We start from the raw sequence: 16,476 nt of genomic DNA on the forward strand, positions 1-16,476 counted from the left end.
AAGGTTTTGTTTAAGCCTTTCATTTAATAGTAAATGCTTATTAACTGAATAGTCAACTTAAAATTAAAATAACAAATTACGGAAAGTAGATAAATTATGAAAATTTCTCAGTTTGGATTGTAAGCAAGATTAATATATGCACATATACCTATGGCGTAAGTGTCATTGGTGTGTTATGAAGATTGTATTACAAGAAGAAATCGAGAGTGCAATATCAATTCATTAATCAGTCCAGTTACACAATTCATTCATAATTAGCGCCTCTTTTAGGTCGGTGATTCTTTTTGTGTTGTTGAAGATTTGTGAAACCCTTATTTGACATTCCTCCATCGGGGACGGATCTAGCATTAAAAAAAACTAAAAAGGGGTGTGGAAAGGATGCGGAGGGGGTGGAGACCAACACCCCTGGATCCGCGCATGTCGAAGTCAGGGGATAACTTGGAGAACCAGAGTCTCCCATGCAGGAATTCTGAACAGTATTCCAAAGCAGTCGACAATTTGAGGACCAGACAAAACTATGATTTCAACTGGAGTTATTGTTTGTGTTTGCCTACAAATTTCCAGAAATTTCCAGGCGGAGTGTATAGCCTAGTGGTTAACGCCGGCGTCTCCCAGTCATGAGATCCCCGGTTCGATTCCCCGCCGACAGCAAGGTGTGTCGTCTGGCAAGGGTGTTGTTCAATAACAACTTCCCGACATGGACGTTAAATGGATGTGTGCCGAGAGATTGGCTTCGGTCAGCTTGCGAGTCTACAAGCCTCCATGGCTTCTTTCGCGAGTTCCTGCTTGCGGGAAGATCACATATACATACATACATACAAATAAGCTACTGGGAAAATCACCAATCCATATTATAAGACTAATTACAACAAAGATCTTGATGTCTACCTTTTCATTTTATTTAGCAAATGAACATTATATAGCGATTATTTATGCATTATTTATCCTCTTTATTAATGAGAAGATTTCGTATTTATCACATCGCTTCTGTTGGAGGGGGTGGGGTGGGGGGTGGGGTCAAAAAGATATTGTAGTCAGTTGATCATTTGACATAGCAACGGTTGTCATGCATGTCAACAATGTCTGTTCCTGCATGAGTAACCAATCTCGGTGGAGGGGGATAGGGAGCGGGTCACCTATCGTTAGGAGTGACCGAGGGTGATCGGGAAAGGGGGAAAAAGCTGCTGTCCGTGCATGTGTGTGTGTGTGTTACATCTGCCAGTTTATGTCAACATATCCTCCTAATAAAATGTCACAATGGGAGGAGAATACTTTTTCCTAGTGTTTATTCGCCTTTCAGGCATATTTTGTGGGCAATGGTGATGACCTTTCAGAAGAAACAAAGACACAAAGCAAAAAATAACAGACAAGAAGATTTGTTAAGTTAAATAAATAAATGTAATTTGAGCTCTGTGATTTTATTTGTACAAAAAATATAAATAATGTTCGCATTATTGATATATTCAATATATAAAAATATTGAAAGACTTTCACGTAAAAAATCGCACCAGTATAAGACAACAAATATGTAATTTTACTGTGATCTGGTATGTTACCAAATACGAGTCATTAATAATGTTGTATTTGACATCCTCTCTATATATGTTTCTGTAGGTAACCAGTTGGTGGGTAAACCCCCTTTCAATCCGTTGTTTATCCACTCGAAGTTAGCAGACATTTTAAGTCCAGTTCTGAGGATAGTTTATCCGATCTAGTGATATCCAAGCGGATGTTGTGAATGAAGGCGTATATATCCTCTTTCTTGATGGGATACTCCAAACACTGATCAACTTTAGCCAAACTCGGTTTCTGTTTCTTTGGCTTGTTTCGGGATGCTGAAAGAAAAATAATTTCTACTATTATATAGTTCAAATTTTCTTATTAAAGTTATTGAGATATTATTTAACTTATTGAGATATCGATAAGTAAGTACTCATAGCACAATACTCATAGTACTCAAAGAAGTACTCATAGCACAAATTAATTACAGGTTTCTTTTTTACTTTGTTAGGATAAGGGTTAGGGCTAGGGAATGTTTAAAGTGACAATATGACAATATGCGTATCATTTATTTACCTTTTGTGACGTCACGGTACCCCTTCCATTTAGTCTCATCCAGACTTGACGGATCACTGTTCAGCGAAAGTTTTCTCGGCTTCACTAAACAGCGCCTCCGTTTAGCAGGGAGAAGGTATGGTGTTAATGGTGTATTCGGCATCACGGAGAAACGTAACATAGACTTTTTATCAGATTCTCCATCGCAATCAATAAGATGGCGGCGTTTCCGTCCTTTGGTAGGCAAGGCCAAACATGTTCCAACACCACTGGAAACTCCCTTCTTCCCTCCATTCCCTATTCCTGTGTCAGAAAATCGGGAGAATATAAACAATATGATCTGTAACCAAATATCATGAGGAAAGCTTAATATAATTGGCCTATTGTAATAGGAAAGGGAAATAGTGGTGGAGTTGCAGTAGGATTACTTACATGTTAGGCTACATAACCGTCATTGAATATAGGTGTAGGCTACAAGGGCCTAACACAATGAATGCAATCACTATGGCCCTAGGTTTACGGCAGCAATAAGTAGTATATTTGACGTTCGTTACCTACGTATTACATTAAACTTTGAAAGTAATGAGTGGAGTTAAAAGTTCATCTTACCCTCAAGGTTCTTCCTGATCAGAGAACTCGAAAGATGCATTCTCAAATTGAAATATCTCAGTAAGTTTGTAAAGCACAACGTGATAGTATCAGCGATAGTACACTTTTGTTGATAGCAACGACAGAAACACGTAAAATCCATTGTTATGCACGGAGAATGACACGCAACAAATATAGCTCGGCCACGCACGACAGACTGAAGAACGCGCGCTCATCAAAAAGCCTATACCTGATGATGTGTAGTGATGACAAGAGCTTTATACGCGCTCCTTTCAAAGATAAAGAAACTTCACTTCTAAACAGAAATTAGTCTTTTAACATATACAATATTATCTAGTGACGAAGGGAATGTTACTGAAGCTATGTTACAAGCACATTACCTCGGTAACAAATGTATCAGAGGTAGTATAGGCCTACAGCAAAGCATTTAATTTGTATAGCGCAAAGGTTATAGATGTGTTACTCCTAACATTTCTTACACATAAAAACGTGAAGCCAATTAGATGAGTGCGTCTGCCCACGGTTTTGACAAAATAACTTATTACAGTGCGTTCCGCAACTTGCGCACACGCGCCGCTCACGATTGAAACTGATCTGCAGAAATTGTCGTATTTCTCATATGGCCATCGAAATTAAATTATTTTCGAAGCTAGGAACCGTAACAGTATGATTAACTTGCAAGAACTCGTGGATTTATTGGCAGGGAACGTGTTTCTATAACTATATGGGTATGTAGGAAAAAATGGCAGAAGAATATCCCAACTTATTTTGCAATTACGATGTGCGTTACCTGTTTTGCATGAAAAACATTACTAATAGGCCTACCAGTGGGGGGGGGGGGGGGGGAGATACATTACGGCTTCGCTATCAGTCATGAGTCCAAGTACCTTAGACGCTGTAAGATATTGCAGCAAAGTATTTCACGCAGCAGTTTTGTTCACTAAAGGAAACGAACGTGCGCAGTTGCTTGATTTAGTGGCGTAGCAAGGAGCAACACGTCCCCTGAATAGAAATGGGCACCTCTGGACACCCGGGTATAATGCTCACTCATACCCAAAGAGAAGTACATCCGACCCTTTTGGTTTACTGAAAGCACATTTAATATAAATCATCATCATCATCAAAAACCTCATCAAAAACATCATCATCATCATCATTATCATCATCATCATCATTATTATCATCATTATTATCATCATCACTATTATTATTATTCATCGTTTATGAGCAATGTGAACAAACTAATATTTAATATCTATACTATTTGCAAAGAAAACTTCAAATCGAAGAATATTTCTCGGAACAACCCTTTGCGAGTAAAGTAAAATAAATGAAGAAATGCAAGAAACGGAATCGAGGACGATTTTAATTAAATAAATTAGGAGAAGTGGAAAAAGCGTGCCACAGTTCTAGAAAAACTTACTTTCTGTTTTATCTTAAGAAATTAAACCTTTCGATGCTAATTATGAATTTAAATTTAAGAAAAATTCCTTGATATTTGGAATACGTTGATTTCTTCTACACTCATCAATATAGAATTTCAATCTAAGAATAAGATATTGCAAGGAAGGCGTCTCCTGTTATTGAAACCAAAAACGATATCTTGCTTCGTAAAAAGGAATTGCTTTTAAGAATCATCATTTCGACATCTAAAATAAAAGACAGTTACGGCACATTCCCAAAACAGATGGTCAATATTCTCAGTTTCAATGCTACAAAATGAACTTAGGCTAATAGCCTTTCAGTCAAAACAATTCTGTGGATAAATTTAAACTGAAAAATATATATATATTTTAGCCTCTGAAACAGTGCGATATGGAATTTAAAGAAACGATGGCAATCCTCAGGCGTCATTTCAAAAGTATCACAACGTCCTCAGTGGATTTCTATTGTGAATAGTTATTGTTAACGTAAGGGAACGTGGATCTGAACAATGTGGAAAAGAATGGGGATCTTCAGTCTGAATAACACACCTGTATGTGTATGCAGTACATATGCAAATTTTGTGCCAAAAATTCTTCCTAAACAACTACGCAGATTTTCTTCATTTCGTTTTTTGTACAAACTGTGGACGGATAGAGTTAATGATCTCCTCCCCAGTACATTGCATGTAGGGATGAGAAACTAAAGTAGGACGAATAAAAGAAAGGGTCTACAAGAACATGTCTGCTACCACCAACTAGGCCATGCCCTTAAAAGCAAAAATAATGTGAGGCGCTATAACAGAATACATTTGATCACGCACCTGGTAACGTCATAGATATTGTATAGCGCTGTTACAAATCTCCCGTTAACGCCACTTGGTCGGTAGCACACATATTTAAGTGCGTCAAAAAAGTAACTGCGTAGGTTCGTGTTTTGTTTTCAATGCGCATAATGTTTGCGCGTGGTACTTTGCTGTAACATTCCTGTTACACTTTTACTGTTACTATGCACACGTTTGCTAGAAGAAACACTTCATTAACATAGCCTAACTCTAGTTACACGTAAGTGGATCTTTTTGTAGACGTAATGGTACATCGCTACATCATTTTAGAAATGAAATTCAACATAGTTATCTTTATGTTTGAAGTGGGCCTACATAAAGTCTCTTGACATCGCTACCTCCCTTTACCGAGAATATGTTATTAAATGAGCGCGCGTTATTCATGATGTCGTGCGTTAGCCGAAACATGTTGCGTGTCTTAATTATTCCGTACTTAACCGTACTGGCGTCATGTCTTTGTCTATAACAAGTATTGGAGTTATTGTACGTATCGCCTTCGGCGCTATACAACAGATTTGCTGTACTATCTCTGATACACTTTTTAATGATGGTATGTGTGTGCTAGAAGACGTTACATTGTCTTGGGTAACGTAGGTCCAGTTGTAGACCCTGCGTCAGTAGATCTTGTTAGATTCTTTCTATATTCATTTTAGAAGTGAAGATTCTTCATCTTTGAAGGGAGCAGTATTTGAAGACTCTTGCCATCACAACATCTGGTAGACATTTTAATGAGCACGCGTTCTTCAGTCTGTCGTGCGTGGCCGAGCTATATTTGTTGCGTGTCCTTCTTCGTACATAACAATGGATTTTACGTGTTCCTGTCGTTGCTACCAACAAAAGTGTACTATCGCTGATACTATCACGTTGTGCTTTACAAACTTACTGAGATATTTCAAATTGAGAATGCATCTTCCGAGTTCTTTGAATCTTGAGGGTAAGATGAACGTTTTACTTAGTTTTCCGTTGAATGTTATGTATAGAAATCGACGAAAATTAGCACTAATTATTCCCCGGTCATACCGACGGTCATGTTGATTGCATACAATGTGTTAGGCCCATACAGCCTACACTTATAGTTATTACACGGTTGTAATGTAGACTTTCCCTAAACTTCCCCAACAATGTACTAAGCAACTATAATGTACATACCACTACATCTCCACCACCACTATTTCGTCATAACGTTAGGCCAATTGTATCAAGCTTTGCAGTAATATTTGCTTAAAGAACATATTGTTTATATTCATCATATTTTCTGACAAAACAGGAGTAGGAAGTGGAGGGAAGAAGGAAGTGTCCAACACAAATGTTGGACCATGTTTGACCTTGACAATCAAAGGACGGAAACGCCGCCATATTATCGATTCCGGTGGAGAAGCTGATATAAAATCTACCTTACGTTTCTCCGTGATGCCGAATACACCTTTAACACCGTACCTTCTCCCTGCTAAGCGGAGGCGCTGTTTAGAAAAGCCAAGAAAACTTTCAATGAACAGTGATCCGTCAAGTCTGGATGAAACTAAATGGAAGGGGTACCGGAACGTCACAAAAGGTAAATAAAATAACTGAGTACTTCTATATTGTAATTTTAGACTTGCACCCATCCTACCTTTTACAAATGGAAGAAATAAATGTGTGGTGCGCACCTTTAAAACTTATTTATATGTCAGAAACTGCAATAGGAAAATGTGCATTAAACGAGTGGAAATGATTTTTCTTTCAGTATCCCGAAACAAGCTAAAGAAACAGAACCCGAGTTTGGCTAAAGTTGAACGGTGTTTGGAGTATCCCATCAAGAAAGAGGATATATACGCCTTCATTCACAACATCCGGTTGGATATCACTAGATCGGATCAACTATCCTCAGAACTGGACTTAAAATGTCTGCTAACTTCGAGTGGATAAACAACCGATGTAAAGGGGGAATACTCACTACCTGGCTATACCCACAAAAACATAAAGAGAGAACGCCAAATACAATACTAATGATCTCATGTCATATCATATCATGAAAAAAAAATTATATATTGGTTGAGTTTTTTAGTAGATTCTACGTGCAATTCTATTATTATTATTGTTTTGTTCAATGTATCAACGAAACAAAAATATTTAAATACTTTTTGTACAAAAAAATTAAAGAGGTTTAATTACATATATTTTGTTTTACTTATAACATTTCTTCTCGTTTGTTATTTTTTCGTTTGTTTATCTCTTTTAAAATGGTCATCAGCATAGTCCTCCAACATACTTGAAATGTGAATAATGGTAAACTACAGCAAAACAGTCTACCGCACTGCGACATGTTATTCTTTTATTAAACACTCCTCTAGCATTTAATCTGCCGGGGATACACAGAGGGTCATAATCAGAACGTTCAGTAAATATTCAGCAAGTTTTAGCACGCTAATATTGAAGTCAAATTATTCTGACGAACTTATTAATATTAGCTTTAATTAATATTAATATTAGCTTTAAGGAAGCGTTGAAGAAGAATTCAGAGTTGGATCTTAATTTACATTGACATTGTAGCAGAAGAGAATGGAGATTGTTCAATCTGCATGTGGCGGGGTGTGGTGGGGTTGGGGGTGGGGCATGGTGTCACTAAATCTTAGGGCATTGTGACATGTGACTTTGACTGGAGGGGGAAAGCTCAAAATCACCTCAAATCTTCCCGACAAAATGTGCATTCTGTGGCACATAATTTCAATGATTTTCAACAAAACGGCACTTTGTTTTAATTACATATTTTTTTTATTAAAAATCTTATTAAAAAAAGAATAACACCACCGTCTTTCATGTTAATACTATTTCAAGAGGGTTCAGAGAAACTAGCAAGAAGTGCCAGTTTTGTAACGTAATGTTATGCCTCGACAGAAGTTGTCATTTTTATCTGCCATTCTGTCAATGAAATCAGAACTGCATTCTGGTCAGTGGCGTACGCAAGGGGGGTGGGTATGGAAGGGGTGCATTGCCACCACCTCCCATTATCAGGCGGTGAAAACGGTGCAATCGGGGATTATTTACATTCATCCGGGGAAGAACGAGACCACTGCTAAAGGGGGTACACGCCCCTCCCCTATAGAACCTCACACACACAAAAAAAGAGAGTATTTAATAGCATAGTCATATAGACCTATCATTTATAGTATCAGACTGCACAATTTGACGTCTCAATCTTTGAATTGTCTTTTCGGAGGGCTGGGGGGGGGGCGGGAAGGAGAATGACCACAGAACCCCTGCATGAGGGAACGCAAGGCGACACCCTCTCCATTATAAAATGGGTCATACGCATGTGGTCCTTTCATAATGTCTCATTTCCCTAGCTATATCAGTGAGGGGGTGTCCCTCCCGCCACTTTTGAAATCCTGTGCAATGATACTAGTGTGATATTAAATCTTGTGAATATCCTTTAATGATATTCTGGAAGCGGAGTTCAACCCTATTCAGTGTTTCAAATGCTGGTTAGGCTATTTATCACAGACGTGTATGTTGGAGAAGATTCTTACACCTTATCGTATTCAGAATTGCCTTTAGTCCAGTTAAGTTTAAGTTAACGCAGTCCAAATGTAAACATCATGAATATTATTTGATAGCTCCTGTATGGAATTATTATAATCGCTTGCTCATTGGAACCTATTAAAGCTGAAAGAAATGAATCCCAATGCACGAATATATGGTCTCTGAACACTTTGGTTTACAATGTTTTCCAAAATGTTGTCAATTTTCATTAACGAAGTGCATCCTGAGATGTTTTCGGCTGGGGGCGCTACTGTACAATTCTAATACTCAGACTCAGAGCCGTATATACGGCCCTGTCTGTACTCTGTAGATTAGCCATCGACGATGTGGTTTTTTTTTAAAATTCAACACCAGATTTCAAACCACGTCAGAAATGTTTATGATCGGTTGACATTAGCTGTCATTGAAGATGATCTTCCTTGATCGTTTGCCTTGTAATAGACCAGTGTGAGTAATAACTCTTATCATAATATATGTTATAATATATGTTACAATATATGTTACAATATATGTTAAAATTGCAACACCGTAACGAAGTCAACAATGCAATACGGTACTTTTCATATCTTATGGAGAAAAATTGTCGGCCTGCTCTCCAAATTATTTACGTTATGTCATCGTGATAAATACTTAACAGACTAAATATACAATAACCGTGGCCGTTAACTCGTTTTGGTGCAATATATATGCACTAGCCTTATACTATGCAGTACACCAGCGCACGGGGGCGGACTAGGTCCAAAGATTGCTCTCAGTTCAGTGATCCACCACCAGGCGGCACTGGAGCCTTGAAAGAAGCGGAACATTACTTATAGCGGTCAAGAAAAAAGAGCGCCCTCGACGCATCAAGCCTGGAGGCGCCTACGGTGTTAAAAGCCTGCATAAGTTAGTAATTAACATGAATAGCTAGTCATAACTAGGGACACAGGCAAAGTTTTACATGCTGGTAACTAAATACACAGAAAAAATCACATTCATTTCATTCTAAAGACACAGACAATTTAAAGCCACAAACACTTTTACGACTGAAGACACAAATCAAGTCACAGACACTCGTAACTAAAGATACAAACAACACATCAGGCATAGTGGATGTAATGAACGAGCATCTTATAAAAGTGTAAGCCTTCATGGCAAATCTTAAAACACATCATGAGTTGAAACACACCCCGGATACCAGCCACAATAACAAAGTGACTGCCTAACTGTTTGACTGAGTGCAATAGCGGTTGATTTCATATTTGTGAGATATCTTTACATTTTTGAAAGTATCGATACATCTTTTGTCTCGTTCACTTTGCCCCAAAAATAAACGGAAAACATGAAAACAAAGCGAAAACGGATATTCAGTTTTATAAACTTTCAAAAGCTGCAGTGAAACTAAAGACGCCACAGTGTGATAGAAGCGGGTATATATGCTTATATTTCACCACAAGGAAAATTACACCCACCCACACACGCCCATACAGATACACACTTTACTACTGCTATATTGTGAGAACAACCAATCATTATATCAGAGTGAGTATATATATATATATATATATATATATATATATATATATATATATATATATATATATATATATATATATATATATATATATATATATATATATATATATATATATATGTGTGTGTATATATGCTATTTTACTACAAATTAATTTTTATCCGAGTTAGGGGAATTCAAAAGGTTTGTATATCATCACAACCACGTTATCTACAGTTAAATCAAGATACCCTGAGCTAACAGTCTAAAAGATGCTCTAAATATGTAATGTTAACCAATTGCCATAATTCGAGACAGATGAGCGACCAGATATTTGGCAAATGGAATTTGTAATTTTATTCTTGAGGTTTAAAGAGGCAACAATTGAATCATTCCTTAGTTGAGTGCAAGCCAAATTGAGGGCGTTAGTCGAATCAACTCATTACCTTCATGAACTGATCTTGATTCAATTTGAAGGAGTACATGTATTTACTGACAATATGTTGGGGTGAGGGGGGGGGGGGTGGAGATAGAGCTAGTTTTATGCAGGTGAAGCTATACTTGTACAAGGTGAATCTTAAACAATACTGCTATTATTACTTTAAGCTCTTGATTTAGAAATGAGAAATGAGAAGAGGGGGCGATATGCACATTATTTTTTACCATCGTGTCTACCAATCATTTGTTTGGTTCACGTTTCCGTTGTGTACTGTCCGTCACGCAGTGTTACTTAATAAAATTGTATGCACTGATTCCGTGGATTCAACAGGTGTTTAACACCTTGGCTGCCAAAGACTTTGATCACTGCAAATCGAAAAATATCTCCCGTTTGTTTTTTGTTTTACAGTTTATAACGTAACTCCATTCTGATTCAAATTTCAGTGTGATATACCGTATTTTATCAAATTTCTATAATATATATTGTCACATTCCGAGAAAAATATTCTCAGTCCAATTAATGCCATTTCGAATTATTTCCATAATCAAACAAAATCTGGCTATACGGGTCAGGTTCATACTGCTACGGTTTAATGAGAATATACAAAGTGTGCGTATAGATAACATTGTCAGTCGCGCGGAAACTGTTTAAAGTTTTACAATTTGAGAAAATATTCCGAAACATTTGTCCAGATTTTCTCAAAACTAACCAAGGCATTATGGGTCATGATTTTAAAAATCTGCGAAATATGAAAAAAAAAAAACATTTGAGTGCAAAATTTACATAACAGACAACATGTATGATAACGAGAGGAGGGTATGGTGGAGAATGTGTGATCAGAGGGTGTTGGACTTGTTTACAAAGGAGCGCTGGGCCATTTTCGTGAAGAACCAATCGATATACACACCAAAATGTCTGCATATATATATTCCGCCAAGTATCTCTGTCCAACTATATATACATACTTACGTCACTCATAATGTGTATATATGGCAGTAACACATTATCCTGCAGTACCTCTCATTCAATACATTTTATTCGTAAAATGACATTGAGTTTGGAAATCTTACGTGCATATTTAATAATTAAAAATTAATAACATGTGTTATGATACATTATCTGACTATATAGGTCTAGGTAAACACTATGTGTTTTATTATAAATGACTGTATGCATGTCTATTAACAGAAACAGTCTATCTTATGCATGGCACATAAACTCATCAATCACAACACCACTGCAACGAATGATTCATTTCTATTCAGAATTACAAGCATCACGATCCATTCATGGTTGGTAAGTTACGTAATTAATGTTAAAGTATCCATTAATATTAATCGAAATATATATAATTTTTTTTGTTATTATCATCTTTCTTTTCTTCATCACAAATGCACGGTTGCATAAATAATTACTTTTTTATGTATTTCTTCGAGCAACGAAATTAATGTTATCTTGGTATGTCGCAAACTGTCAACCCGATAACGATATGGATTCTTTGACAGTAACAAGAACCCACAAAGCTATTACAGAATTTGCTATAATAATCATTACAAAACTGAACTAGCTTCAACGTACCTGATCTATGGGTTGAAGAATTGTGTGCGATTACCGTTAGTGACTAATGCATGCACGTGTACAACAAAAAAAGTATTAACCGAACATATATTAAAGTTAACTATAAGTTCTGATAAGGACACTACTATATTCGTTCTCCAAATTCACAAACAATTTAGTATGGTTACAGGCGCATATAAGCCCACATTTTATTATGACGTCATATACGCAGAAAACACCAATCATAAATGGTTTTCTGATTTACCCACAATGCATTGGTGCGAGGCATCATTTGTTACTGCAGAATATATCATGAAAACAAACCTAAATGATAATAATATCTCTTCAGATGAGAAAAGAATTACGTACGTAATGAACAAAATTGTGCCTGTATATTTGATTAATGCTGACCTATATAGTAGCATATACTCTCCGTTACAATGCGTGTCTGTCTTTGGAGTGATGTAGAATTAGGGCAGAGGGGAGGAGGGGGGGGGTAGTACTCTTTTAGCTATGATAAGATAAGATAATATAACCTTTATTAAACCCACAAAAGGTAATTGCATGCTTTCATAAAATAGTATACAAAAAATATATATATAAATATATCAAATTATAGTAACCTGTACAAACAATCCTAAAACAACACAATGGACAAAGTAAGAGACCGAATCAGTCCTAACAAAAGGTACCAAACAGGCAAGGTCTAGCGATTCAAATTTCGGTTATAAAGTTTTATACGTTGTGGAATAAATGAGACGGAGTGTCGATTTGCATTGGCCAATGGCAACCGCACCCTACCACTTCGAGGGATCCCCGCTCTCTCCAGAAGCGCATCCTACCACTTTGAGGGATCCCCGTTCTCTCCAGAAATCACACGAAGTGGGTGCAGCTATACCATCAGGCATAGTCATGTCTAGTTTAACCTCTAGGAGCTGTTGGTAGGACGTGTCAAGGTTGATTGAATTTCCCCGATCACATAACTTACCTCTCTAATAATGGCTTCAATATCATGTTTATCTTCTTTACTCGCATTCCCACCCCACAATACCAAATTAAATTGGCATACCCCACAAATAACAGAGTTATAAAACATGGCATGAATATTGTGATTAATATTGAATTTGTTCATCATACGCAGGCAATACATACTAGAGTTCAGTTTCTTCAATAATACATCTACGTGCTCATGCCAGGGAAGCCTTTTATCTATCACCACCCGAAATACTTATAATTATCTACCCTTTCGACGATACTTTTCTTTATAATAACTTCAAATGAAACAATCGTGGACTTCACCAATTTCTTTTGTCTTATTAACATTAAGTTCTAAAAATCAATATCATTGACCTGATCCACGGTCACAGTATCATCATCATTTAATATTAAACATAGCAAGGCAGTATCATTTGCAAATTTGACCAATGAGCATGCATTATTTGACCTTGCATCAGATGTGTACAGAGTGAGTAAGAATGGTGCTATAGAACCGTATCTTGTGGTGCACCAGTGTTTGACGTGATGACATCAGATATGCTGTTAGATGTTCTGATATTAACAGATTAACGTTTCTCGCGCGGGTATCCCTTACTTTTTTTCAAGAATGTTTTCTTATGGACCGCTAGATTACAATATCTATCGATACCCAAAGAAACCATGGACCTGTCAGTGAATATGAAAGATATCACGACAGGGCCATACATATATTTCTCGACATAACTATATCTTCACTGTTATACTGATGGCAGGGACAATGACATTGAGTGGAGAGAAATGGATGTGTGGGACCATCTGCATGCACATCGTGAACAGAGAGAAATATGTATATCATTTGAAATACAAACAAAATAATCGGACCTGCAGGGCTTCAATCAAATGTTTTGTTTTTTCTTGTAAAACAAGCTTTCTCTTTGTGAATAATACAAAAACAATCAGCAAGCAGTCTGCTCGAGCTAGGTAAACCAATTAGTTAAATCAATCCCTTACTAACCGTCGAATTTATTTGACCATTGTAGCTACGTTTTCCTATATCTGCATTCCAGTTGGTGACATAGACAAATCGATTTTGTAGTATACCTCTTGTTATCTTGTCCACCTGCGTTAATAACCAAAATATTGATGCAACAAGAAATGAAATCACTAACGACTGTACATGCGAGACTATAATACATATGTGGTATCCAGGAGGTAGTTTCCCTACGATCTATATATGTTATTAGTATTTCTGCTGTTTGCGAATGGCATTCGATATCTCTTACTATTCCAGTCACTGACGGTCTTATTATCTTACATATACTCGGAACAAAATTACGGTGTTACAGGAGTTTCAGTACACAGTGTCTGTGTTCCAGGCAATAGATTCTTCCTACCGCCTTATATGTTATGAGCGGTTGTATAGATGTAGTAAGGCCTACGTATTTCTTTTATCATTGTCTCGACAACTCGTGCAGGTAAATGAGGATTATATGACGTTTTTTTTATGATTAAAACTGGAAGTATATCGTAAAGTTGCGATGGTAACCACAGATTGAAGCTATATTGCCGACCGCATTCGTGTATATGTGTATAGGCTTACCGTGCAACTGCTTGTATGTAATGTGAAGATTTGAGTTTTGGAATTAAAATTCTACAGTTAAAATGAGCGATGTTGTTAGTTTTGTTTTGAATGGATTAGATTGGATTGGATTGGATTGGATACGAATTGAAACTAAGAGGTAAGTCTTTCAACATTTGTCTTTTCCAGCCGATCGCTGCAGGGTAACTTTCTCATCATACGGCGTTGATCATTGCCCAATGCCATTCTAATTCCTCTTTGCGAACCGTGAGATCTTTTAATGTAAATGTACTATTATCGGCGGGGGTAGATTTTGTGAACTCATTATTCAACAGCGATTATTGCCCATACTTCCATCAGTTTAAAACTTAATATTAGACCTAGGGATGGGGAGGGGGTAGGGTGGGGTGAGGTTGGGTGGGTGGGTGGGTGGGTGGTGATTTCTATTAAATCATACAGAAGTTAATGTCAGACTAAGCAGTTTGCTTTCAATCTTTGTTTTCGATATAAGCGCGAAATCGAGGAAGAAATTTCCTCGCCCCCGCCCCGCCCCATTGGGGTAAGCCAACTCAACTAGCGTACCAGTTCCACAACCACTTAGTCGCATCAGAAATGAAGATAATCTACAACTTTCAAAGTGATAAGTAGTTTACACTATGTTATTTCGAACATGTATCTGAAAGACAGATTACATATTAGAAACACTTTAATATGACTAGGCTCGGTGTGTTGGTGAGAATGGGGCGCTGATGAGGGGGACGAGGCGGAGGGGGGGGGGGTTGAAGGAGTTAAAGTTGTGCAGTGCTGTTGCACGATTTCGTGACCTCTTTGCTCTCTCATAATGAGGACTGAAATTGAACTTGCTAAAATGATCATAATTTTCATAGTCACGAAAGTTCTAGAAACGTCTATCCGGCCTACTGAAAAGCGGGAAAAACAGTGACTATATTGTGAAACGGTGAAAACTGTGGCTATATTGTGAAACGGTGATATGAATGTGTTAATGGTGGTTGCTACTGTTAGGGGGCGGGGAGGGAGGGGGCAGTGTTGCAACCTACAATAATTGTTATTCAAGGTAAGTAATTTTATGAAGAATCTTGTATATTAGCACGATATAAACATACAAAGTGACGCCAGACTTTCACGAGACACCTTACCTATTTTTCACTCCCCCTCCGTCTTCGATCACCTCATAACGGATTTGGAAAGGTTTACCTATACTTTGAACTTTTAACGGTATACTGCATGGTTGTTTCCTTTTATCAACGCACTGCACTATATATACTGACAGTCCGATATATAGCCATAACCTGTTCCAGTAGCATATCTGATTTTGATAACAAATGGTGCCCCTTAATACGTTAAATGGGTTGTATCGCTCCACGTAAATTAAACCTACCCGCACACTATATTTGATGAATTAATAAATCCTACCATGGAGCGTATAGCTTTAGCATTGATCCCGTCCACTCTAGATGGCGATAAGTCACGGTCATGAGAGCTTTTATTGACACGCATGATCTAGTAAACATGTTCTGTTATGAGAATAGCTGTCGGTCTTTTAGCCTGGTGGTACAAGTAGCCGGAAGTTCGTATCAGTCAGGTGGCTTGACAGAGTCACCAAAGATGGAGGAAAATCGATTTGTCTTGAGAAGTGAGTCACAATTTGAGTAAGATATGAGTCAATATGTACCGTTGTCGAAACAACAGAATTACAATATAGCCTGCAGTATTATAGTCACAAACAGGCAAACCCAAACCATTTGTGTTGTGCTCCTTGGCCTCCTGATTTCATGAGAATACTGGCATTTCCAATAGCTACACCCCCTCCCCTTCAAAATAAGTAAAAAGGAAATCAAAAAAGAAATAACTAACAAAGAAGCAAACATGAAAAAAAAAGAGACAAAGATGTCCTTCTTCTAAACATGAAGACCAAATTAGGCAAATGCGGTCATATTTTCATTGTTTTAAACAATTAAATTAGT

General features: G+C 37.3%; 3 protein-coding genes across 5 annotated transcripts in view; 2 read left to right on the forward strand and 1 right to left on the reverse strand.

Annotated features, from left to right (window-relative positions):
* Positions 1–1,426: 1,426 nt before the first annotated feature.
* Positions 1,427–16,476, reverse strand: part of LOC139967327 (uncharacterized) — a 40,603-nt gene continuing 25,553 nt past the window's right edge. Inside the window, exons 1-3 of one of the 2 annotated variants that reach the window (XM_071971007.1) lie at positions 2,665–4,503; positions 2,077–2,358; positions 1,430–1,835 (exon numbers count right to left, since the gene is read on the reverse strand). In XM_071971007.1, coding sequence (XP_071827108.1) covers positions 1,654–1,835; positions 2,077–2,358; positions 2,665–2,806 — 606 coding nt within the window. In that variant the 5' untranslated portion in view covers positions 2,807–4,503 and the 3' untranslated portion in view covers positions 1,430–1,653. Of the gene's footprint in view, positions 1,836–2,076; positions 2,359–2,664; positions 4,504–16,476 lie in introns of those variants that run through there. The other variant, XM_071971008.1, reaches the window with a different exon arrangement.
* On the forward strand, positions 5,651–7,003 carry LOC139968196 (uncharacterized). Its single transcript, XM_071972589.1, has 3 exons — positions 5,651–5,864; positions 6,198–6,482; positions 6,654–7,003. The coding sequence occupies exons 1-3, from the start codon at positions 5,732–5,734 to the stop codon at positions 6,833–6,835; spliced, it is 600 nt and encodes a 199-aa protein (XP_071828690.1). The 5' UTR covers positions 5,651–5,731; the 3' UTR covers positions 6,836–7,003.
* LOC139967326 (potassium channel subfamily K member 18-like) overlaps positions 14,121–16,476 on the forward strand; it is a 49,859-nt gene continuing 47,503 nt past the window's right edge. For both annotated transcript variants that reach the window (XM_071971004.1, XM_071971003.1), the window contains exon 1: positions 14,121–14,651. The gene's annotated coding sequence lies outside the window, so the exon portion shown is untranslated. The remainder of the gene's footprint in view (positions 14,652–16,476) is intronic.

The sequence above is a fragment of the Apostichopus japonicus genome, chromosome 5 (genome assembly GCF_037975245.1).
Source record: "Apostichopus japonicus isolate 1M-3 chromosome 5, ASM3797524v1, whole genome shotgun sequence".
NCBI classification, from domain to species: Eukaryota; Metazoa; Echinodermata; class Holothuroidea; order Aspidochirotida; family Stichopodidae; genus Apostichopus; species Apostichopus japonicus.